The sequence below is a fragment of the Zeugodacus cucurbitae genome, chromosome 6 (genome assembly GCF_028554725.1).
Source record: "Zeugodacus cucurbitae isolate PBARC_wt_2022May chromosome 6, idZeuCucr1.2, whole genome shotgun sequence".
Taxonomy (NCBI): domain Eukaryota; kingdom Metazoa; phylum Arthropoda; class Insecta; order Diptera; family Tephritidae; genus Zeugodacus; species Zeugodacus cucurbitae.
Window position 1 is genome coordinate 31,025,010 of NC_071671.1, and position 25,086 is coordinate 31,050,095.

The 25,086-nt window shown below is 38.2% G+C and overlaps 1 protein-coding gene and 1 non-coding gene across 2 annotated transcripts; both read left to right on the plus strand.

Annotated features, from left to right (window-relative positions):
* Positions 1 to 3,385: 3,385 nt before the first annotated feature.
* Positions 3,386 to 3,591, plus strand: LOC128922906 (small nucleolar RNA U3). Its single transcript, XR_008472095.1, has one exon. It is a non-coding gene; the product is annotated as a small nucleolar RNA U3 (small nucleolar RNA).
* Positions 3,592 to 20,800: 17,209 nt separating this feature from the next.
* LOC128922445 (uncharacterized) lies at positions 20,801 to 21,525 on the plus strand. Its single transcript, XM_054232884.1, has 2 exons — positions 20,801 to 21,400; positions 21,496 to 21,525. Exons 1-2 carry the CDS (start codon positions 20,801 to 20,803, stop codon positions 21,523 to 21,525), a joined length of 630 nt encoding a protein of 209 aa, XP_054088859.1.
* Positions 21,526 to 25,086: the final 3,561 nt, after the last annotated feature.

Sequence of the window (25,086 nt, forward strand, 5' to 3'; positions counted from 1 at the left end):
AATATTAAGATCATTTATATTAGCACAACTAAAGGTTAAGTTATCCTACATTTCACTTCACCTTGTTATCCTACATTCTACTTTACCTTGTTATCCTAAGAGTTACACTATTGCTATCTCTCTTACGCATAGTAATTAAGCAATTACATTAATCTATTATACTAAGCAAACATGTTAAGAGCATCATCACCTGATGCTCGATCACCGTTACCTTTACTATAAGTTAACTAACGCTAAGCTATTCAACAATCAGTTGGATTTTGGTTACCACGTCGCCCAGACGTGTAATAATAAAGAACCATTTACCACATATACACGGGCCACTGTAAGCTCAGGACACATCTTAACAATCTGGGCTTGGTCTCGTCGCGGACCTGTCGCTTCTGTGACATGGAGGACGAAACTCCCCTGCACTTACTGCTGAAATGCGCAGCGCTTCACAGAACCAGGAGCAAGGTCTTGGGTTATACCATCCCAACAGAGGGGCGCATCGTCTCCCTTGGTCCTAGTACTATCCTGGAGTTTTTCAGGGTACTGGGTCTTATGGAGTCGCTGCAGACTTGGAGAGGGCACAATAGACCACTGGTCGCGGTGCTTTCCTCAATATCATTATCTTATCTTATCTACTATCTGTTGGAAGGTCTGTTGTATATATTATGCAAGGAGTTGGCCCTAAAACACTGCCCTGGGGTACACCAGCTCTTATTGGTCGTTCCTCAAATATGAAGTCTCCTACTTTGACAGAAAACTTTCTATTTTTTAAATAAGACTCCAAGGTTTTATGCATTTCGAATTGTAAGCTTTTTTTAATTAACAGTACTCTCTATACTCGAACGCCCTTCTGATTTCGTTAGTAATTCTATTTACTTGTTCTACAGTGCCATGTTTTGCACGAAAGTCTAATTGGTGCGTTGGTATTACATTATTTTCATGGAGGAAAGGAGATATCTTTGATAGTAACACCTTTTCAAATATTTTAGAAAGACAGGGTAGAAGACTGATTGGTCTGTATGCAGACGGCTGTGTCAAGTCTTTACCTGGTTTATCTATCATGATGATCTGCGACTTTTTCCATGAAATTGTATAGTACCCGAAACTAAGAATAGCGTTAAAGAGCAAGGAGAGCACTGTTGAAGCAATATTTGGTAACTCAATTAGTATTTTTGGAGTAATTTTATCGTGTCCTGCCGACTTTTTTGGATTGAGCTCTTTTATGTTTTTAATAATTTCAGAAGATGACGTTCGAATAGACTCAAGCGACTCGTTAGCGCTATTGGATATGATTGGCAGCTTATAACTGTTCTTTGGGCAATTAGGTTGAAATACCTTTTCTAGGTGATTTGCAAAACAATTTGCCTTATCCTCGTCACTTCGTGCCCAGTTTCCACCCAAACCTCTTATAGGCAAGTTGGAGTCGACTGGAGGCTTCATTGACTTTTGGGCTTTCCAAAGAGAATTTCGTTTGTTTGAATTTGGTTTGTTTCTTTATATAACTGTGAGTGTGGATTCTTCCTCACGTTTAAGCGCTGTTTTTAGTTTTCGTACAGCATATTTTAGTTGCAGCTGAGTAGAAGGGGAGCGATTTAACTGCCATTCATGTCTAGCTCGCCTTTTTCATTTACAAGCTATTCTAATTCATTATTAGTGATTTTTCTTCGACTAATTGGTTTATTATTTCTGTTTGGTGTTGCTACGAAGGCTGCATTTGATATTACATCATTAAATTATCTTATACTTTCATCTATATCTCTTTCCGTATCTATTTTTAAATCAATATTAATGTGGCTACTCACATATTTTTTATATTTTAACCAGTTCGATTTGTGAGATGTTAGACCCACTTTTGGCTTAACGAATATGGGTTGTTGACACAACTTTATTAGTACAGGTGAATGATCAGAAGATAAGTCTGTACATGTATCAACTGTCACAAGCGATCTATCTATATTTTTGTTACAGCGAAATCAATTAAATCTGGTATTTTGTTGCGATCACTGGACCAGTATGTGGGCTTGCCAGGAGATATTATCTATACAGCTGGCGTCCTTTCGGATTAATAAGACGTGAACCCCAGTACATGTGTTTTGCATTATAATCTCCACCTGCTAGAAATCTATGACCTAGCGTTCCAAAAAAGACTTTAAATTCGCTATCTGTAATTTTAAAACGAGGTGGACCGTTAGATTTAAATCACAATTCCGATTTTTTAAGGATATTGTTGTAGCTTGTAACTGGGCTGTAGCATGAGATTCCCGAGCATAATGGTTTAACCTATTTCTAACCAACACTGCCGTTCCGCCATGTGCTCTTTTCCATCCGGGTGATTTGTTACATACAGTCTAAATTTATTTATTTCGAAATTGTTTTTGTTTGTTAGAAGAGTCTCTGATATTAGCATTACATCTATTTTTTTTTCAGACAGAAATCTAATAAGCTCCAATTTATGTTGGTTAATACCGTTAGCATTCCATATACAGATATTTAGTACGCTCATTTTTTACTCAATAAAGTTTGCAGCATTTGGTTTTGTGATTTTATTAAATCTTGTATCATATTTTGCATAGTAGACATAAATTGCGTCATACATTGCGTAAGATTTATTATCATGGTTTCAATACCACCATTTGGGGGATTTTGCGGTGGTTGCATTTGTACATTTTTCCCTTTTATAACATTGGCATAGCTCCTTTGTACAGTATTATTTTTAATATTACTAGATTTTGGAATATTATCTGTGATATCTATAATGTCATTACGGGGAATATGTAACATTTGGTTACGTCGTGCTTGAATTCCCTGTGACAACTTCGATTTCAAATCTTTATAAACAGGACAACTATGGGGATAGTTGGCAGTGTGACTTCCTCCACAATTGCTGCATTTTTGAAGTTATACTACTTATACGACTTCGGAAAAGGTTGCGAAAATTGTTTAACGCTTCAGTGGAGAGAGAATAGCGTTGAACAATTAACGCGAGAGAGAGTGAGAGAATGAATGAGAGTAAAGCAGAAAACTTAAAGCACTTGCCATGCTTTTGCTATTTGAGCAATTCTTGTACTTCTTATACAACTTCGGAAAAGGTTGCGATAATTGTTTAACGCTTCAGTGGAGAGGGAATAGCGTTGAACAATTAACGCGAGAGAGAGAGTGAATGAGAGTAAAGCAAAGAACTTAAAGCACTTGCCAAGCTTATGATATTTGGGCAATTCTTGTTTTTGTAGAACAATGTTTAAATTTTTGGTTGGTGACATATTCACATGTGTACGCATATGTATGATTGTATGCTTGCGCATTATTTTTCTTTCGTTTCTGTTTCATTTCTGCGAATTCTCAACTATTTGTGTGACTTTTGGTTGAAATACTCTGCGTTGACCATTGAAAAGTTAAGACTATACTTCACAGGATCATTTCTGTAGTCAGTCTTGATTTACTTTCTGTATTGCAGATCGAAAGTATTAGCACCCGCGATGAGGAGGTATATCGTTTTATCTGACAGCGTGAGGTTTCATTTCTAATTTTGTCTTGTGGCATATTAGAAATGATGTTTCTTCGATGATCGCTCGGTTACAACGGATAAAACGACTTATGTGTTTTTAATGAAAAAATTTCAAGGTTTTATACAAATAATTATATATAATAATGCAGTCAATAAGTACAGTAGGGCAATTCACAATCTGGTGCAAATGGTAAATGCAAGACCTGGTGCACTAGATTGTGAATTGCCAGAAGCGGAACCATTACTGGCATTCCTCAGAGAGAAATTTTCATTAGAAATGATCAATGGAAGAAATGATCCTACGACAAAATGAGCTACGACTATTGATGCGGTATTCGCGAGAAATATAGAAAAAATAGATGTAAGACATTTCATATCGTATTTTAGTTATCAGAATCCAAATGTAAATATTATAGATATCAATCCGTCAGAACCCAGAAATGATAATTGATTTGGACTTTGCTTTATAAAATGTACATAATCACTATCACTACATAGTATAAAATAAAGTCGCATTTTCTGTCCCTATATCCCTATGTGCGCTTAAATCTTTAAAACTACGCAACGGATTTTGATGCGGTTTTTTCCAATAGATAGAGTGATTCAAGAGGAAGGTTTATATGTATAATACAGGCTTCATATACTAAGGCAACATTGCTAATTTTAGAGGTTTCTAACATGATGTCGTAAATTAACGTATTTTTTTGTGCTTATTTAGCAATTTAGAAAAACGCTGCCTAAACCCTACGAGTTAGATCAAATTAATAATGTACTACAGTATTGTACACCATAAAAAGGTCTACAAAAAAGTCCGCGATGGTATATGTTTAACTTTTAGGGATAACCCACATTAACCATTTTTATTGTTTACTTTTTACGTAAAAAAATGGCTTATTTATACCCGAGACACAAATGTAGTAACAATACTATTGTTCGTACGAATACAAGATGTGTGTCACCAAATACCAGCACTTTACTATTACTACGTTTATGCTTCTTTTCTACTCGGTTATATTATACACGGGTAAGTTCAACCCACATGCATAAACACTTTTTCACTATGAGTTAAATGATCTACTCGGATAGAATATACACATTTTCTTTACGTATGTAGACGAGTTAACTCGGATGCATAAACGGATTTAGAGTTAAGTTGAAGGTCAAATCAGTTGATTTTTGTGCCGGTGTATATCGTTTTGACAAATTGCATATACAGGGTTCCCGTATTGCCAATTTTTCGCTAAAAACCCCTACCCCACTTACTACCGAATTTTTGCGGCAAAAGCCTGGTACTGTGTAGTACTACAGTAACCGGTAATTGGTTACTTTTTGGCACCGGTTTTTTTGTGGCACACCTGTGGCACTGTGGGTAGTCGGATGGTGTAGCGAAAACCAGTTATTTGCAAAAACTTCAACGAGTGGGTAGTCGGTTTTCGTAGAAACGAGTGGTCGCTTTTGCTCGTGCATTTCTGCCCGAACACTTCTCAACAGATTTATGCCGCACACCCCGTATATCTGGAAAATACGGACATATTTGTAAAACGTGGCAGCCCTCAATTTAATTCAATTCAGAATTTACCTCGAGTAGAGTATTTGCCGTTTATGCTTATAGGCTTTACCCATGTAGAATATAACCGTGTAGAAATAAAGCATAAACGTAGTATATGTGAGCAATGTAGTATCAGCATTGCACCCGTGCGAAGCCAGGGCGGGTCGCTAGTAAACTTATAAAATGTGAATTTAAGAAAGTGTTGGTCACTCCACCATATTTTTATCCTTTCCCTCTCGCTAGTTTTCTTTCATACAAAGTGATATGCATTTCTTGGAATATCACTAAGAAGTCTAACTTCTTCGGCGCGTAGGGACTCCACGAACCATTTTTTTGTTTAAATCTTCTTTCTTGAGGATACATTTTGACGTGGTATGTAAATCTCCACATACCACACAAACACTGCAATATGATTTGGTATGCCCATACACTTGGTAGTTGGTGCATTGTACCGGACCATTTCTTTTGTGTGGTTCTTCTACGGTTACTCTACGGTGCAGCAAATATTTTAAATTATATATTGGATGCACTTCGTTCTTTTTAAGCTGGTTAGAATTCGGCATCAATTAAATTCTAAGCATTGGTTGTGGTACTTTATTTCTGTTAAAGATGTTTACGACAGTTTTGACTTCAAAGCAACATTCTTCAAGAGCTTCTTTGATTTCACTAGAGTCTACGGAAGACTCTATACCTTCAATTACTACATCTAGACCCTTTGAGCTCTTCAGCTGATTTTTGTTTTTATCTGACAAAAACTTTACCACATCCATAAAGCTTTTCTCAGTGTATGTCTGTATTTTCGTTTCATTTATATTGCCTTTTTTAAAGGCACTATGTGAAAATTTTTTGTACCTACAATTTCGCTTAATTTAGCAACAAGCATTTGAGCTACGCTCGCGCAAGTATATTGGGGGCGGTTTGGCATACGCGACTGTGGTGGTACTCTTCGCATCATCATCAGAACCATTGCTTAGTACAGCAATTCTGTTGCCATTTAATACTTCAGGTTTATTCTTGATTGGCGTGCCGCCTTGAAATTTTTTAGGATTGACCGCTGACTTCACAGGACTTAATTTCTTTTTAATATTGACGTAGCTGTCAATGCCAATCTGAACAGATGGACCTTTTTTGGTTTGTGCTTTCTCACCTTGCGTTATGCTTTTCTTCGCTGTATGCTCGCTTGCAGGTACCTGGTTACTTGTTGGTGTGTTTGTTGCTGGCCGTTGTTGACTGAATGAGGACAAGACGAAATATCTCCTGTCATCAAGCAAACAGTCGTCGCATTCGCGGCTTGGCTCCCACGTCACTGTTGACAGTCATAACTTCGAGGTCGTAGATAATTTCGTATACCTGGGAACCAGCATCAACAACACGAACAATGTCAGCCTCGAAATCCAGCGCAAAATAACTCTTGCCAACAGGTGCTACTTTGGACGGAGTAGGCAATTGAACAGTAAAGTCCTCTCTCGACGAACCAAAATCAAGCTCTACAAGTCGCTTATCATTCCCGTCCTGCTTTACGGTGCAGAAGCTTGGACGATGTCAACATCAGATGAGACGACACTAGGAGTTTTCGAGAGGAAAATTTTGCGCAAGATTTGTGGTACTCAGAACATTGGCAACGGCGAATACCGCAGACGATGGAACGATGAGCTGTACGAGTTATACGATGACATTGACATAGTTCAGCTAATAAAAAGACAGCGGCTACGCTGGCTAGGTCATGTTGTCCGAATGGACGAAAACACTCCAGCCCGTATTATTTCAACCTTACATTGCCCGAAGAGCGAAAAAAAATCAAAATTAAAAAGCAAACTAACACACTGTTCTAAAATAAAAACAGACCCGGATTTTTGCGATATTTAATCCTTCTTCAATAAGTAAAGTTTACCACTTCTCACTAAATTTCACTTCGAGCACTAAATTTTGTAGAGCAAATTTTTTTGACGAAAAAACGTATACAACACTCTTTTTCACTACACCGCAAGTGCATTATATGAAGTACAATATAATATTTTTGTTTGCAATATTTGTATATTTATTGAATCTGCTCTTTGAAGCCTAACAATAAGTTATAAAATCTTAATTCTAATTGAGTTGTTTTGGTGAAACGTTGCTCTTCAGTGTGTGGGATATCTCTTCTTTTTAGACGTGATTGATTACAGGAACGTACTAAAGCATTAGCCAATGGGTTTGAGTGATCTCGGAGTTTGGTTAATATTTCTTTCTGCTGTTCTCTACTTCTTTCTTTACCATGAGAATACCAAGATCTTTATGGATATTTTCATTACGCATGTACCAAGGGTAGCACGTGATTGTTCTAAGCATTTTTGATTGGAATCTCTGAATTATATCGATATTAGTAGCACAGGTCGTACCCCACAGTTGAATGCCGTGCATCCAAATCGGCTTTATGACCGCGTTATGTACCAGAACTTTGTTGTCTAGACTAAGTTTTGAATTTTTGTTTCGAAGCCAATTAAAGTTTGCAGCTCTTATCTTCATGCAGGTTATTTTGCTCGATATGTGTTTTCTCCACGTGAGCCTTCTATCCAAGTGCATACCAAGATATGTTACTTCAGTCGTTTGGGGTACTAAAATATTGTTCATTTTAACTGCCGGGCACGTTTTTGGTCTTAGGGAAAATGTAACATACTTACACTTTTGCTCATTTACATTTACACGCCAGTTGGCTAGCCATTCCTCGACAAAAATCAAATGCTCTTCTAATACTCTTGATGCTATAATTGAGCATTTGTTTTGGCTCACTAAAGCTGTGTCATCCGCAAAAGTTGATGTCAAAATATTACTAGCTGTTGGAAGGTCTGCTGTATATATTATGTATAGAGTTGGCCCTAAAACACTGCCCTGCGGTACATCAGCACTTATTGGTCGTTCTTCAGATATGAAGTCTCCTACTTTGACAGTAAACTTTCTATTTTTTAAATAAGACTCCAAGATTTTATGCATTTCGAATGGTAAGCTTTTTTAAATCTTATATAAAACCCGTCTTGCCACACTTTATCGAACGCCTGAGCCACATCTAGAAATATAGCAGAACAGTACATACTCAAACGCCCTTCTGATTTCGTTAGTAATTCTATTTACTTGTTCTACAGTGCCATGTTTTGCACGAAAACCTAATTGGTGCGTTGGTATTACATTATTTTCATGGAGGAAAGGAGACATCTTTGATAGTAACACCTTTTCAAATATTTTAGAAAGACAGGGTAGAAGACTGATTGGTCTGTATGCAGACGGCTGTGTCAAGTCTTTACCTGGTTTATCTATCATGATGATCTGCGACTTTTTCCATGAAATTGTATAGTACCCGAAACTAAGAATAGCGTTAAAGAGCAAGGAGAGCACTGTTGAAGCAATATTTGGTAACTCAATTAGTATTTTTGGAGTAATTTTATCGTGTCCTGCCGACTTTTTTGGATTGAGCTCTTTTATGTTTTTAATAATTTCAGAAGATGACGTTCGAATAGACTCAAGCGATTCGTTAGCGCTATTGGATATGATTGGCAGCTTATAACTGTTCTTTGGGCAATTAGGATGAAATACCTTTTCTAGGTGATTTGCAAAACAATTTGCCTTATCCTCGTCACTTCGTGCCCAGTTTCCACCCAAACCTCTTATAGGCAAGTTGGAGTCGACTGGAGGCTTCATTGATTTTTGGGCTTTCCAAAGAGAATTTCGTTTGTTTGAATTTGGACACAGTTTCTTTATATAACTGTGAGTGTGGTATTCTTCTTCACGTTTAAGCGCTGTTTTTAGTTTTCGTACAGCATATTTTAGTTGCAGCTGAGTAGAAGGGGAGCGATTTAACTGTCATTCACGTCTAGCTCGCCTTTTTTCATTTACAAGCTATTCTAATTCATTATTAGTGATTTTTCTTCGACTAATTGGTTTATTATTTCTGTTTGGTGTTGCTACGAAGGCTGCATTTGATATTACATCATTAAATTATCTTATACTTTCATCTATATCTCTTTCCGTATCTATTTTTAAATCAATATTAATGTGGCTACTCACATATTTTTTATATTTTAACCAGTTCGATTTGTGAGATGTTAGACCCACTTTTGGCTCAACGAATATGGGTTGTTCACACAACTTTATTAGTACAGGTGAATGATCAGAAGATAAGTCTGTAATGGTTTGGTACAGCTGGCGTCCTTTCGGATTAATAAGACGTGCACCCCAGTACATGTGTTTTGCATTATAATCTCCACCTGCTAGAAATCTATGACCTAGCGTTCCAAAAAAGTCTTTAAATTCGCTATCTGTAATTTTAAAACGAGGTGGGCAGTATATAGCCATTAGATTTAAATCACAATTCCGATTTTTTAAGGATATTGTTGTAGCTTGTAACTGGGCTGTAGCTTGAGATTCCCGAGCATAGTGGTTTAACAAATTTCTAACCAACACTGCCGTTCCGCCATGTGCTTTTCCATCCGGGTGATTTGTTACATACAGTCTAAATTAATTTATTTTGAAATTGTTTTTGTTTGTTAGAAGAGTCTCATATATTAGCATTACATCTGTTTTTTTCAGACAGAAATCTAATAAGCTCCAATTTATGTTGGTTAATACCGTTATATTATGTTCCCACAGACGCTAATCACCGAGGTTTAGGTTGTTGAGACGTTTAACTCACTAAACCGCTGGATTTAACAAGATTTCGCCATACAAAAATGACACTTCATACTCACTTTACCGAAGCGATTTGAAGCTGAACTACTCTAAATCCCCCTATGCGACTCTGATTTTGCGCCATCTGTTGGACACATTTGTTTAATCAGAGCTGCTTTTCACTACAAACTGTCATAAAATGTCACAGCTTCGGTCAACAGCTGCAAAGAGTGTTTGTTTACAGTTAGTAGGTGCTGGCTGCTGCTGGCTTTCAGAAGAAGAAGAGTACCAACCGTATTATATTTTTAAAATTTACCAATATAATATTGAATAAATTACATGGGAAGATATTTAAAACTAAAGCCCCAACAAAAAAAATAATTATTTTTAATAATAACTCATAATTTGTGTTTTCATAGTTTCACTAGCTAACAGTACAGAAACACTCTTACTTATATGAGTCAAAAACAGCTGATTTGTAAATCTCCAACGGCAGTGAGAACGGGATAGTTTTGTGAAGCGTTTAAATGTAATCTAATCACTTCAAGTTTTCTGTCGGAACATGATGTTAGCTTCTGTTACTTGATTAACTTTTCTCAAAGAAGTATTGGCCGTGTGAAGGGCAAAAATTTATTTAATGAAAAAAAACAACTGACAAAAAACGCAAAGCAACTCTGCGACAAAGACCGTATTTATAATTATATATACGTTCTTTGTCTGCGAATTTTTGGTCACGTTACACGACTTAGATGTCGCTGCTAAAATTAGCAATCAGTTGATGAAACTTACCAACTTCTAATGAAAAGAAAAAACTGAACAACAAAAAGATTATCAGTCACGACATCAATTTACATATCATGATGAAAGAAATAAAGCAAATGACAAAAAACCAATATATTTAAAAAAAAAATTGCAATCAAAACTTTTTGAAACGCTTTGACACATCTATGCTATCATTACCTCCCAGTATATAATTGAATTTTAACTTAAGCGGTTCATATTTTTTCCGTGTTTTGCTTTTCTTATTGTGTCCTGTCGTGTGTTGTGATTGTTGAACAGACCTATCAAGAGCCACCCGTAAAGCCACTAGGACTAGAAGCATTGTTGCAGAAAGGACCCAACAAGAAAATGAAATTGTACGTGAAGAACGCCGTAATAGTATGGCTCGACTTCGGGCTTCTGTCACAAGAGTAAATAGAGTCAGCCCGTGAAACGACTCGGTTAGCAATGATAAATCGGCGAGTAAACCTCAGAGATCAACAAATAGATTATTTGCGAAGCTCAAGAAGAAATGTATCAAATAGTGATTTGAATCGAGAAGCGTTACGATACGATTGTAGTATTGATTACAGTTTGCATAGGGACAATGGAGGTTGCTTGCGAGTATTGTGATGCATTGAAGTTTTCCGGTGAAACTCCAGGATTATGCTGCCATAATGGGAAAGTGAAATTGACATTATTAGCATTCACTGCTTCGTGGCGAAACATCAGAATCAAGACATTTTCTAGCAAACACTCAAAAACATAACGGTTGTTTTCAAATAACATCATTTGGGGCAGACATGGTCGATTTGGTTATTTTTTTTTGTACTTACACATCCATTTTGCACTATATTATTCCTATGTTTTAACCCTTTACCTGGCCGTGAGACAGTTATGTTACATACCGTATTATTGACTCAATTTCTGTATTACTTTTAAAACAATTCCAATAGTATAGTATATATCAGATGAGAGAGATCTTTCAAACTATACGGACGTGTATTTGATGCGCTCCGTGATTATTTTCTAAAACCAAAAATTAAAAGAAAATACCTAAAAAACAAAACAATTTAAAAAGTGCATTAAGCCAAGCGTTAGCCAATAACGCCGAAAGTGTTAGCAAAACAAAAAAAATCACAAAAATAAAAGTGTACAAACAATAATAAATACTAAATAACAAATTCTAACAGCCGGTTTCACGAAACAAATTTAAGTGAAAAATAATTAATTTCAGTTTCACCATTTGACTTAATTTTTATTTAAATGGTCACGCTTTGCCATTTAATATTATTTAAATACTGTCATATGTAACCATGGCTACGCTTTTCTATCAGCTGAGTTCCCATTTGTTTACCATTTTGACAAAGAAATAAATTTTTTTTGTTTACATAAATCAGCTGTTATTCTTACTAACATCCCTGCATTTTAATTTTTTGGGTGCCAAATGTCAATAATGGTGAAACGCAGGAAACTTAAGTGCAAAGTTAAATAAAAATTAAAATTAAAATTAAATGGAACTTAATTTTCAAATAAAAAATTTCGTGAAACCGGCTGTAAGTGCGAGAAAATCAATAACATGAGCGCTGCGCAGCCTCACCAACAAGGCCGTAGCCATTCTCTGAATGTCTACTTTAGCTTTGTTGAGCCTGCAAAACCAGCTCCTAACAACAAACACGGAAAAGGCGAGAATGATGTGTCATCACAGCGATCAACTGAGCAGCATTTAGAAACAACAAAAGCAGCAGAGAACGGCAGTCAACAACGGCCAGCAACAAACACACCAACAAGTAAGCAGGTACCTGCAAGCGAGCATACAGCGAAGAAAAGCATAACGCAAGGTGAGAAAGCACAAACCAAAAAAGGTCCATCTGTTCAGATTGGCATTGACAGCTACGTCAATATTAAAAAGAAATTAAGTCCTGTGAAGTCAGCGGTCAATCCTAAAAAATTTCAAGGCGGCACGCCAATCAAGAATAAACCTGAAGTATTAAATGGCAACAGATTTGCCGTACTAAGCAATGGTTCTGATGATGATGCGAAGAGTACCACCACAGTCGCGTATGCCAAACCGCGAATATACTTGCGCGAGCGTAGCTCAAATACCCTTGTTGCTAAATTAAGCGAAATTGTAGGTACAAAAAATTTTCACATAGTGCCTTTAAAAAAGGCAATATAAGTGAAACGAAAATACAGACATACACTGAGAAAAGCTTTATGGATGTGGTAAAGTTTTTGTCAGATAAAAACAAAAATCAGCTGAAGAGCTCAAAGGATCTAGCTGTAGTAATTGAAGGTATAGAGTCTTCCGTAGACTCTAGTGAAATCAAAGAAGCTCTTGAAGAATGTGGCTTTGAAGGCAAAACTGTCGTAAACATCTTTAACAGAAATAAAGTACCACAACCAATGCTTAGAATTGAATTGATGCCGAATTCTAACCAGCTTAAAAAGAACGAAGTGCATCCAATATATAATTTAAAATATTTGCTGCACCGTAGAGTAACCGTAGAAGAACCACACAAAAGAAATGGTCCGGTACAATGCACCAACTGCCAAGAGTATGGGCATACCAAATCATATTGCAGTGTTTGTGTGGTATGTGGAGATTTATATCCCACTTCAAAATGTATCCTCAAGAAAGAAGATTTAAACAAAAAAATGGTTCGTGGAGTCCCTACGCGCGGAAGAAGTTAGACTTCTTAGTGATATTCACTTTGAATGAAAGAAAACTAGCGAGAGGGAAAGGATAAAAATATGGTGGAGTGACCAACACTATCTTAAATTCACATTTTATAAATTTATTATGTACATTTTATAAAGCAAAGTCCAAATCAATTATCATTTCTGGGTTCTGACGGATTGATATCTATAATATTTACATTTGGATTATGATTTTTTCTATAGTTCTCGCGAATACCGCATCAATAGTCGTAGCTCATTTTGTCGTAGGATAATTTCTTCCATTGATCATTTCTAAAGAAAATTTCTCTCTGAGGAATGCCAGTAATGGTTCCGCTTCTGGCAATTCACTATCTGGTGCACCAGGTCTTGCATTTACCATTTGCACCAGATTGTGAATTGCCCTAATGTACTTATTGACTGCTTTATTATATATAATTATTTGTATAAAACCTTGAAATTTATTCATTAAAATCACCACTCAGAAGTCGTTTCATCCGTTGTCATAATGCGCAAGCATACAATCATACATATGCGTACACATGTGAATATGTCACCAACCAAAAATTTAAACATTGTTCTACAAAAACAAGAATTGCTCAAATAGCAAAAGCATGGCAAATGCTTTAAGTTTTCTGCTTTACTCTCATTCACTCTCTCTCTCGCATTAATTGTTCAACGCTATCCCCTCTCCACTGAAGCGTTAAACAATTATCGCAAAAACAATTAAACAATATTCGAAGTCGTATAAGAAGTATTACTTCAAAAATGCAGCAATTGATGAGGAAGTCACACTGCCAACTAGAGGGGTTGTCCTGTTTATAAAGATTTGAAATCGAAGTTGTCACAGGGAATTCAAGCACGACGTAACCAAATGTTACATATTCCCCGTAATGACATTATAGATATCACAGACCATATTCCAAAATCTAGTAATATTAAAGATAATACTGTACAAGGGAGCTATGCCAATGTTGTAAAAGGCAACAATGTACAAATGCAACCACCGCAAAATCCCCCAAATGGTGGTATTGAAACCATAATAATAAATCTTACGCAATGTATGACGCAATTTATGTCTACTTTGCAAAATATGATACAAGATTTATTAAAATCACAAAACCAAATGCTGCAAACTTTATTAAGTAAAAAATGAGCGTACTAAATATCTGTATATGGAATGCTAATATCATGTTCCGACAGAAAATTTGAAGTGATTAGATTACATTCACAAAACTATCCCGTTCTTACTGCCGTTGGAGATTTACAAATCAGCTGTTTTTGACTCATATAAGTAAGAGTGTTTCTGTACTGTTAGCTAGTGAAACTATGAAAACACAAATTATGAGTTATTATTAAAAATAATTATTTTTTTTTGTTGGGGCTTTAGTTTTAAATATCTTCCCATGTAATTTATTCAATATTATATTGGTAAATTTTAAAAATATTATACGGTTGGTACTCTTCTTCTTCTGAAAGCCAGCAGCAGCCAGAACCTACTAACTGTAAACAAACATGTGATGAACACAAAGACGACGACACTACGTAGCGACGGCTGATCACAAATGTCGCTTTGAAGCCAGCGTCTTGAACATTTTGAAGACGGCAGCGACATATCAAACAGCAATTTCATTGTTGCCGTACTAACATCTTTCACTTCAATAAAATTTACATATTTAGTTTAAAGTGAAATTATTTACGCAAAAAATGTAAAAAATTGGCGATTTGTTTGTTTTAAATAATCAATTGTTATTATAAATGATATATCAAAGCTATTTTACGTTTCCGCTGGCAAAATAAAGTCATACTTGTGAGAACTTTGAATAATTTTACATTTCACATGTTAGTGGCAGCTCTACAGCGGCCATTGTCGTCGGCAAAATTAGAAACATTTCTAGTTTGTAGTGAAAAGCAGGTCTGATTAAACAAATGTGACCAACAGATGGCGCACAATCAGAGTCGCATAGGGGGATTTAGAGTAGTTCAGCTTCAAATCGCTTCGGTAAAGTGATTATGAAGTGTCATTTTTGTATGGCGAAAAGAGAATTTTTGTAACATCTAAAGAATGTTTGTCGGCAAAAATCGATTGGGTAATTTATAATTGTTATCAGTACACTATTTTATATTATGCAGCAGGGATATTAGTGCCATTCACTATAAAGAGTCCTTCCATATAATAAATCTCATATTTGAAATAACGCAACAGACACTCAAATAGCAGTTCATTATAAAATCAATTTTTTTTTAGTTTTGAATTTTTGTTTAGAAGCCAATTTAAGTTTGCAGCTCTTATCTTCATGCAGGTTATTTTGCTCAATATGTGTTTTCTCCACCTGAGCCTTCTATCCAAGTGAATACCAAGATATGTTACTTCAGTCGCTTGGGGTACTAAAATATTGTTCGTTTTAACTGCCCACGTTTTTGGTCTTAGGGAAAATGTAACATACTTGCACTTTTGCTCATTTACATTTATACGCCAGTTGGCTAGCCATTCTTCGACAAAAATCAAATGCTCTTCTAATACTCTTGATGCTCTTGGGCATTTGTTTCGGCTCACTAAAGCTGTGTCATCCGCAAAAGTTGAAGTTGAAAGTTACTAGCTGTTCTCCTGCTAATGGCAGGCACCTTGATCCAGGGTGTTATGCGACTCCCGTGCCCATTGGATGGTTTGCAGCCAGGAGGAACATCCGGCTGTATTCTAACGGAGCCTTCCCAACACCAGGCCGCATTGGGAAGTAACTGTGGCCTTACCACGTCATGGGGCTCTGGCGTGGCGGACCTACCCCTTCCCCACAGAAAACGTAGACCAGGAGGCTAACTCTATGTTAGCCGAATGGTCGTAAGAAACAGAATGGCAAGAACAAACAAAAACAAAAACAACAACAACAAACAAAAACAAACAAACAGCGATAAGGGTACTCCCAGCTCAGGGAGAAGACCACGCTTCCTTGATGCTTTAACAGCAGAGGAGCGTACGCTGTTCGAGGAGTACGCGAGAGACGACGACGTACCCTCAACGAGCAGCGGCAGAGTAGGCAAGTCACTACTCCTGGCATCCCAGACGGGAAAACACCCAAAGGAGGTTCGAGCGAGCACGAACCCCAGCAATGTACCCTCTATCGCAAAGGATAAAGGCAAGGAGCCGGCGAAGGAACGGCCCGAAAATCTGAATGAGACCAACAGGAGACGGAGGCACAGGAGGGGTAAATACCCTCCGCTACCTGAGGCAGGCTGCCCAGGTGGTCCAGACGATCCCCGCAGGAAAGGAATGAGTGGGGCCACTGTAAAGTGGTACCTTCGGCATCTGGACGAGGGTAAATCGCCTGAAGTAGCCAAGGAACTTGCCCTTGGCAGAATACGCGGCGACGGAGGAAACAACAAAGAGGAAAACTCTGACACCAGGCGGCAAGTCAGAGGTGAAAGAGCTGGCAAACGTGACAGAAGCCAGGTAACGCCACAAGAACTACCAAGTTCTAAGCGGCGCAGACCAGCCACGGTTCCGGAGTCGAGCGGGTATGCTAGGTCCGAAGAAGCGTCCAGGGTGGAAGATAGCCAGCGCAGGTATGCGGACACTCTCAGGAGCGTACGCATTGCAGTACTGCCGCTCAACTACCCTGAGATCGCTCTGGTCCCGGCTCAACTCACCGTCCTCCAGAACCGCATCATGAAACGGGTAGCTAAAGGATGGAGGCACGCTCTATCCTTTAATGGCGTCTACTTCCGATCAGGCATGCTACTGGTTGACTGTAGGGACGAAGAGACCGCAACCTGGCTTACGGAGACTGCTCCCAAGCTTGAGGTTTAGCGCCGTCCACATGCGCCCTTGGCGGCCAAAGCCCGTGCAAGAAGCAACGGCAAAGGAAAGCGCCAAAGTGCAAGATTCGCTGTCCACTCTTCAATTCCATCTGAAGAAGTTGATATCCCTCATGCGGACTTAATTGAATTTAAATGCATACGAATTTGCGTTAATAGTGGTTACACTTACTTAACGCTATCTTATATACCTCCTCAATCTGACTTATCTGTATATATGCAGCATGCTTCTTTAATAAAAAATGTTTTTTCATTTGCTAATGATACTGATTCCATGATTGTTCTGGGCGATTTTAATCTACCGTATGTATCATGGAAATCCATTGATGATTACATTATACCAGTTTGCACTCGTTTAAACTTTAATGAGTTTTTGGAAGAAATGTCTGAGTTGGGTCTTAACCAAATTAGTTTGATTCCTAACAAATTCGGTAAATTCTTAGATTTGGTCTATGTTGATAATACTTCAATATTTTCTGTTGTCCGATCTGATCCTTTAGTTTTGCCTGAGGACTTTTATCATCCTGCTTTGGAAATTAATATCGAAATCAAATCCGATCTTGTTTTCAATAAACAGGACCATTGTTTTAGTTTCAACTTTGCGAAAGCTAACTTTAAAAAGATTAATCTGGAACTCTCTAAATTGACTTGGCCCGATTATAGTGGTAATATTGAATTTAATGTTTCACATTTTAATAAAACTATTTTTAATTTATTTGAAAGGTTTGTTCCGAAATGTCTTGTTACCCAAAGTAAAAACTCAAATTTGTGGTTTTCGAAAGAGCTATGAAAACTAAAAAATAGAAAAGCTCGTGCTTTTAAACTTTATAAAAAAACTGGAATGCTTAGTGAATATTTAAAATATTCTAAGTTACGACGAGAGTTTGCGGTAGTTAACAAAAAATGTTATAAAAACTACATAAATAAAGTTAAAAATAACATTATTCGCAATCCAAAATCTTTTTATGGTTTCGTTAACTCCAAACGCAGGATATCCAATTTTCCGTCCGCGATGAAATATAATTCAACCATGTAATGTGACAATTATACTATTTGTAATATGTTTGCTGAATTCTTTAAGTCTAATTATTGTTCTAACTCCCCTACGAATGTGCCATATCAACATGTGTCTTGTCCGAGTACCGTTATTAATGCACCTATAATTTCTGAATTAGATGTCTTAAACCATCTAGATACTTTAAAAAGTTCGTTTAAATATGGCCCCGATATGATTCCCTCATGCTTCCTTAAAAATTGTGCAAAATATATTTATCTACCTTTAACAAAGCTTTTCAACTCATCTCTTAAACAAGGTATTTTTCCGTCATTGTGGAAAAACTCTTTTATAATACCTTTGCATAAAAGCGGTGTTAGATCATCCGTTGAGAACTATAGGGGGATAGCAAAAATGTCAGCTATACCCAAACTTTTTGAAGCTATTATCACTGACCAAATTACATTCTCGATTTCTCCATTGATTTCATTTTCTCAGCATGGATTCTGTAAAGGGAAATCTACAGCAACAAACTTGCTTGAATTCGTAAGCCATGTGTCAATGGGTTTTAGAGACAATAAGAATACCGATGTTATTTATACAGACTTTAGTAAAGCATTCGATAGAATAAACCACTCTATTCTATTGCAAAAATTGGATTATCTTGGTTTTCAACCAAGACTTCTTAATTGGGTATCCTCATATCTTACTAACAGAAAATAACAAGTTATATTTAATAACACTTTATCCGATTCAATTATGGTCCCTTCAGGCGTTCCACAAGGTAGTCATCTCGGTCCGATTCTGTTCTTATTGTTTATTAATGATATACCTTCCGTAATTAAGTTTTCAAACATTTTATTATATGCGGATGATGTAAAACTTTTTAAATCATATACTTCTTATAATGATAGAACTGAGTTACAATTGGACTTAAATAATTTAGTTACTTGGTGTCACATAAATGATATGCCACTGAATCTTAAAAAATGTAAAACGATGTGCTTTTCCCGTAGATCTGTTGATCCTTCTCCATACGTAATAAATAACTTCAGTTTAGAGCAAGTATCTAGCTTTGTTGATTTAGGAGTTACTATGGACCCTAAACTAAATTTTAATTCTCATGTAAATTCAATTGTTTTAAAAGCTAAAGGTGTTCTTAGCTTTGTTAAACGTTGGTCTAAAGAATTTAGTGATCCGTATATTACTAAAACTCTTTTTACAACATTGGTAAGACCTATATTGGAGTATGGTTCTGTGGTATGGAATCCTAGCTACAATACCCATTCTGATAAGTTAGAGTCCGTTCAAAAACAATTTTTACTTTTTGCTTTAGGTCACTTACACTGGGATTCAAGATTGAATCTTCCTCCGTACACTAGTCGCTTAAAACTTATAAATCTACCTACACTCACTAGTCGTAGGGAAATGCTAGGTATAATATTTCTAGTAAAACTTCTGAATGGTTCTGTTTGTAGCTCTTTTCTTTTGTCTGATATCAAGTTCAATGTCCCATTTCGTTCATCTAGGCAGTTTAGACCATTACTTTTAAAATCTTCGAGAACAAATTTTGAGTTAAACGAACCATTCCGTCAAATATGTTATGATTTTAATTCTCATTCCAGCACATTTGACCTGTCTGATTCGATCTTTAGCATTAAAAAAACTATTTTGTCTTCGCTTAATAAGTAACATTAAACATTTTTTAACCTTCTGTTTTTGTAAATTTAAATCTTAGCTGTTGAAATTTTTCTTTCTGTAGCTGAGCAGTTTGAGATCTCGACGCTTAAAAACTCTTGCCTTTCATGACTCGGCAAATTCCGCTCGTTTGCGAATTGCGCCCCACGCGTCGGTTGGGCGGGAGGTGGGTAATCGTTTGGGTTTATAATAATGGACGGAAGCGCTGCTTAGCTCGAGAATCGCTGAGACCATCTCAGCATGGATAGGCTAAATTACCTATCAGCGTGTAACAAAGTTCACCTGATCTGGGTGCCGGGACATAAGGGGATAGAAGGGAACGAAATTGCAGACGAGCTGGCTCGTACAGCTGCTGCAACTATACCTACTGGGCCAGAACCCTTTCTAGCAGTGGGTCCCCACATTATCAGGGATATGTTCCGGGCAGAGGAAAGAAGGGTTAGGGAGGAGCATTGGCGCCATTCAGCTGAATTGCGTCAGTCAAAAGGCCCATTGGGAGGTTACCATACCAAAAGATTCAAATGCTTAATAAACCTCCCAAGATGCAAACTGAGGGTATTGGTGGGTATATATGTGGCGATACCCACATTTAACATTTCATATAATTTATATAAAGCGATCACTTACAGGTTAATATTAAGATCATTTATATTAGCACAACTAAAGGTTAAGTTATCCTACATTTCACTTCACCTTGTTATCCTACATTCTACTTTACCTTGTTATCCTAAGAGTTACACTATTGCTATCTCTCTTACGCATAGTAATTAAGCAATTACATTAATCTATTATACTAAGCAAACATGTTAAGAGCATCATCACCTGATGCTCGATCACCGTTACCTTTACTATAAGTTAACTAACGCTAAGCTATTCAACAATCAGTTGGATTTTGGTTACCACGTCGCCCAGACGTGTAATAATAAAGAACCATTTACCACAATTGGTGACCCCGACGTGATGACTTTAGTAGTCACCTTGGACTAACAGTGGAACAACAGTAAGCAGCCCGTTACCGACAACCGGCCACACCACTAAAGGTGAACGTAACCTAAAGTCACATCACCCAACCAACATTTCGCAGCGTTTTTCATCAACCATCGGAATTTTGTAACTATCGTTCGCATATTTTCTTTATTTAACAATAAAACGTTTGTATTGGAAGCGAATCAATATGCCTTCCGACGATGACACACCACGCTTGCCGAAAGCATCAATATTCATGGGAAACAACCCCAACACAGCAACAATTCGTGTTCCAAATTTCAACCAAGACAGACCAGGTCTCTGGTTCGCGCAGTTGGAATCACAGTTCCGGAATCATAACGTCACACACGAGGTGGACAAATTCCATCATACGATTCCACTGATTGACACGCGCATAGCAGCTGACGCAGAGGACATCATTCTCAATCCACCAGCCGACAACCCATATCAACGATTGAAAGCCGCACTAATCGCGTGCTATTCAAAATCTAGAGAAGCAAAACTCCTTCAACTACTGGATGGTGAGTATCTTGGCGACAAAACGCCATCTCAACACCTTCGACACCTTCGAAGTTTAGTGCCAGACATAAATGAGGAGATATTACGTGTAAGATGGCTCTCACACCTGCCCGACCAAATGCGCACGTGTTTGGTTACGCAACATACGGCCAAGCTACACGAATTAGGCGAAGCCGCAGATCGTCTACATGAAGTACTCAAACCTCCTCAAGGGACTAACATGGCTGCAACATCACTTGCAAACAATCACGGCTCCGATTCAACAGATGTGGGACAACAACTCGTTCACATTGCAAAATGTCTTCAGAAGCTGCTATACAACCATCAAACTACTGGGCGAAAACGCTTTCGCTCACAAAACAGCAACAGAAGAAGATCAATTTCTCCTGCTAATTCAACCAACAACACGTGTTGGTACCACAAAACGTTTGGCAACCTCGCTCAAAAATGCACACCAGGTTGCAAGCAAGCGGGAAACGCATCAGAGAGACGTTAGCGGCGGAAAGCGCCTCTCTACCACCATCGTACCGCCTCTTCATCACGGACCGCCAGTCTCGCACACAATTTCTAGTGGACACAGGCTCCGAAGTCTCAGTCTTCCCACACAAACAACAACCAAATTCGAAGATGGCGACCGGCTACCAACTCATCGCAGTTAACGGAACACCCGTTAATACATTCGGTGTCGCAACAATCGTTCTCAACATCGGCCTTCGCAGATCGTTAACATGGCGCTTCATACTGGCAGATGTCTCGAACCCGATCATTGGCGCCGATTTACTTTCGCACTACGGTCTACTCGTCGATCTCAAAAATCAACAACTCATCGACGAAACCACTCGACTGTGCACCTCAGGTACAACCAGAAGCGTGAATGTACAGTCGATCAAATTTCAACAGCCGGATCAATCATCAAGATTTTGGCAACTGCTAGCCGAATTTCCTAAAATCACTCGTCCCGATGGTGCACCAACACAAGTTACACATACAACGCAACATCACATCAAAACAACACCTGGTACTCCAATCAGCAGTCGAGCTCGGCGATTAGCTCCCGATCGACTTAAAATCGCAAAATCAGAGTTCCAGAAGATGATCAAGCTGGGCATAGCGAGACCATCAGACAGCCCTTGGTCATCCCCACTGCACCTCGCGCCAAAGAAGTGTGGCGAATGGCGCCCATGTGGCGATTACCGTCGCCTCAATGAACGTACTATACCTGATCGATATCCAGTTCGATGCCTAGAAGATTTCACCGCAAATTTACACGGTACATCATGTTATTCAACAATCGACTTGATTCGTGCTTTCAACCAGATCCCAGTAGCCAACAAAGACGTTCATAAAACGGCTATAATCACACCGTTTGGTTTATTCGAGTTTCCATTTATGACATTTGGACTCCGAAACGCAGCTCAGACCTTTCAACGGTTCATCGACGAGGTAACTCGAGATTTACCGTTCGTCTTCGCATACATTGACGATCTACTAATCGCATCTGCAAATGAAACCGAGCATCAACAACATTTACGCGTCGTATTTCAGCACCTTCAACACTACGGCTTAGTTATTAATACAACAAAAACAAAGCTAGGCCTCAAAGAAGTAGAATTCCTTGGGCATACCATTACAGCCCATGGTATAAAACCACTTGAGGAACGAGTCAAAGTCATTGCGGACTACCCTCGTCCTTCAACAATCACCAAGCTACGCAACTTCATTGGTACAATCAACTTCTATCGAAAATTCATCAATCACGCAGCAAGCTTATTAGCCCCACTTAATAAGCTACTCGAAGGACCTAAAATCTGTGGAAAAACTCCGATTCACTGGACCACAGAACTCGAAGACGCATTTTCGAATTGTAAGAAAGCACTAGCTAATGCAACGCTTTTGGCACACCCGGATAACAACGCCGAGTGGGCCATCTTCTCAGACGCATCTGAAAGCGGAATAGGTCCCGCTCTACAGCAACGGATTGACGAACACTGGCAACCACTCGCCTTCTTTAGTCGCAAACTCGCAACATCCGTTCAAAAACGATCAACATACGATCGTGAACTCAACGCAGTCTACGAAGCAGTACAATATTTCAGGCACATTTTTGAGGGACGACACATCGTAATCTACACAGATCACAAGCCCTTAATACATGCATTCAAACAGAAGCCTGAACGCGCATCACCATGGCAATTTCGACGACTCGATTTCATTGGTCAGTTTACCACCGACATACGGCACATATCCGGATCAAACAACATCGTTGCGGACGCCTTATCTCGAGTCGACGCCATTCACACAGCAATCACATCAGAAGAACTTGCAACTGCACAAACCAACGATGCAGAACTTCAACAACTACTCCACAGTTCTAACACTCCACTTGAGCTACGCAAAATTAAGAGTAATACCACGGACACTACTGTATACTGCGACATATCCACAGGTACAGCTCGTCCATTTGTTCCACAACCACTAAGACGACGAATTTTCAACACTCTACACTCAGTTTCACATCCAGGCCGTCGAGCTACTAGACGCAAAGATACGTTTGGCCATCAATGAACAAGGATTGCATCACTTGGACCAAAGAATGTATTCAATGTCAACGAAACAAAATTTCTCGACATACATTCTCACCTATAGCAAATTTTCAACCACCTTCACGTCGATTCGAACATATTCACATAGATTTGGTGAAACTTCCTCTATCAAAAGGACACACCAAATGTCTAACAATCATCGACAGATTTACACGCTTTCCAGCAGCCGCACCACTCATTGACGGCACAGTCGACCGAGTAGCACACGCACTCATGCAAACTTGGATATCCTACTTTGGAATCCCACTTCGCATAACCACCGATCTTGGAGGACAATTCGAGTCAGACCTTTTCAGGAAACTCGCTGATCTCCTTGGCTTCAGACATCAACGCACAACGAGTTATCATCCACAATCAAACGGACTTATCGAACGTTTTCATCGACAGCTGAAATCATCTCTTCTCTGCCACAACGAAAGTTGGTACGATGCACTCCCAGCAGTTCTCCTTGGACTACGTGCAGCATTCAAAGAAGACGTTCAAGCCACTCCAGCAGAAATCGTTTTTGGTGAGTCAATTCGACTCCCAGGTGAATTTTTAACACCATCAACTCATACCATCGAAGCACCTGAACTCGTTAAAACGTTACGAAAAGCATTTCAAAATCTTTCACCTACTCCTGCTTCTCGTCATACTCGAGAGAAAATATTCATTTCAAAGGATCTCGGAAACTCAACACACGTCTTCATTCGTAACGATAAAGTCAAACAATCATTTTCATCACCATATGACGGACCATTTCCAGTCATGGAGCGATTTGAGAAATACTACAAAGTACTACTTTATGGAAAACCAACACACATTTCCATAGATCGGCTAAAACCAGCATTCATTTGTAGTGACGACATCGAACATCTAAATCTCAATCCGTCTGGAAATATCAACAACATCAATCCTAATCCTTCTACTACAACACAAAGACATCGAAAAAGAGTACGCTTCAAAACTCCTACATAAAACAAAAAATCACTTGTATGATTTTCTTTTTTTCCAGCAGGGGAGATATGTGGCGATACCCACATTTAACATTTCATATAATTTATATAAAGCGATCACTTACAGGTTAATATTAAGATCATTTATATTAGCACAACTAAAGGTTAAGTTATCCTACATTTCACTTCACCTTGTTATCCTACATTCTACTTTACCTTGTTATCCTAAGAGTTACACTATTGCTATCTCTCTTACGCATAGTAATTAAGCAATTACATTAATCTATTATACTAAGCAAACATGTTAAGAGCATCATCACCTGATGCTCGATCACCGTTACCTTTACTATAAGTTAACTAACGCTAAGCTATTCAACAATCAGTTGGATTTTGGTTACCACGTCGCCCAGACGTGT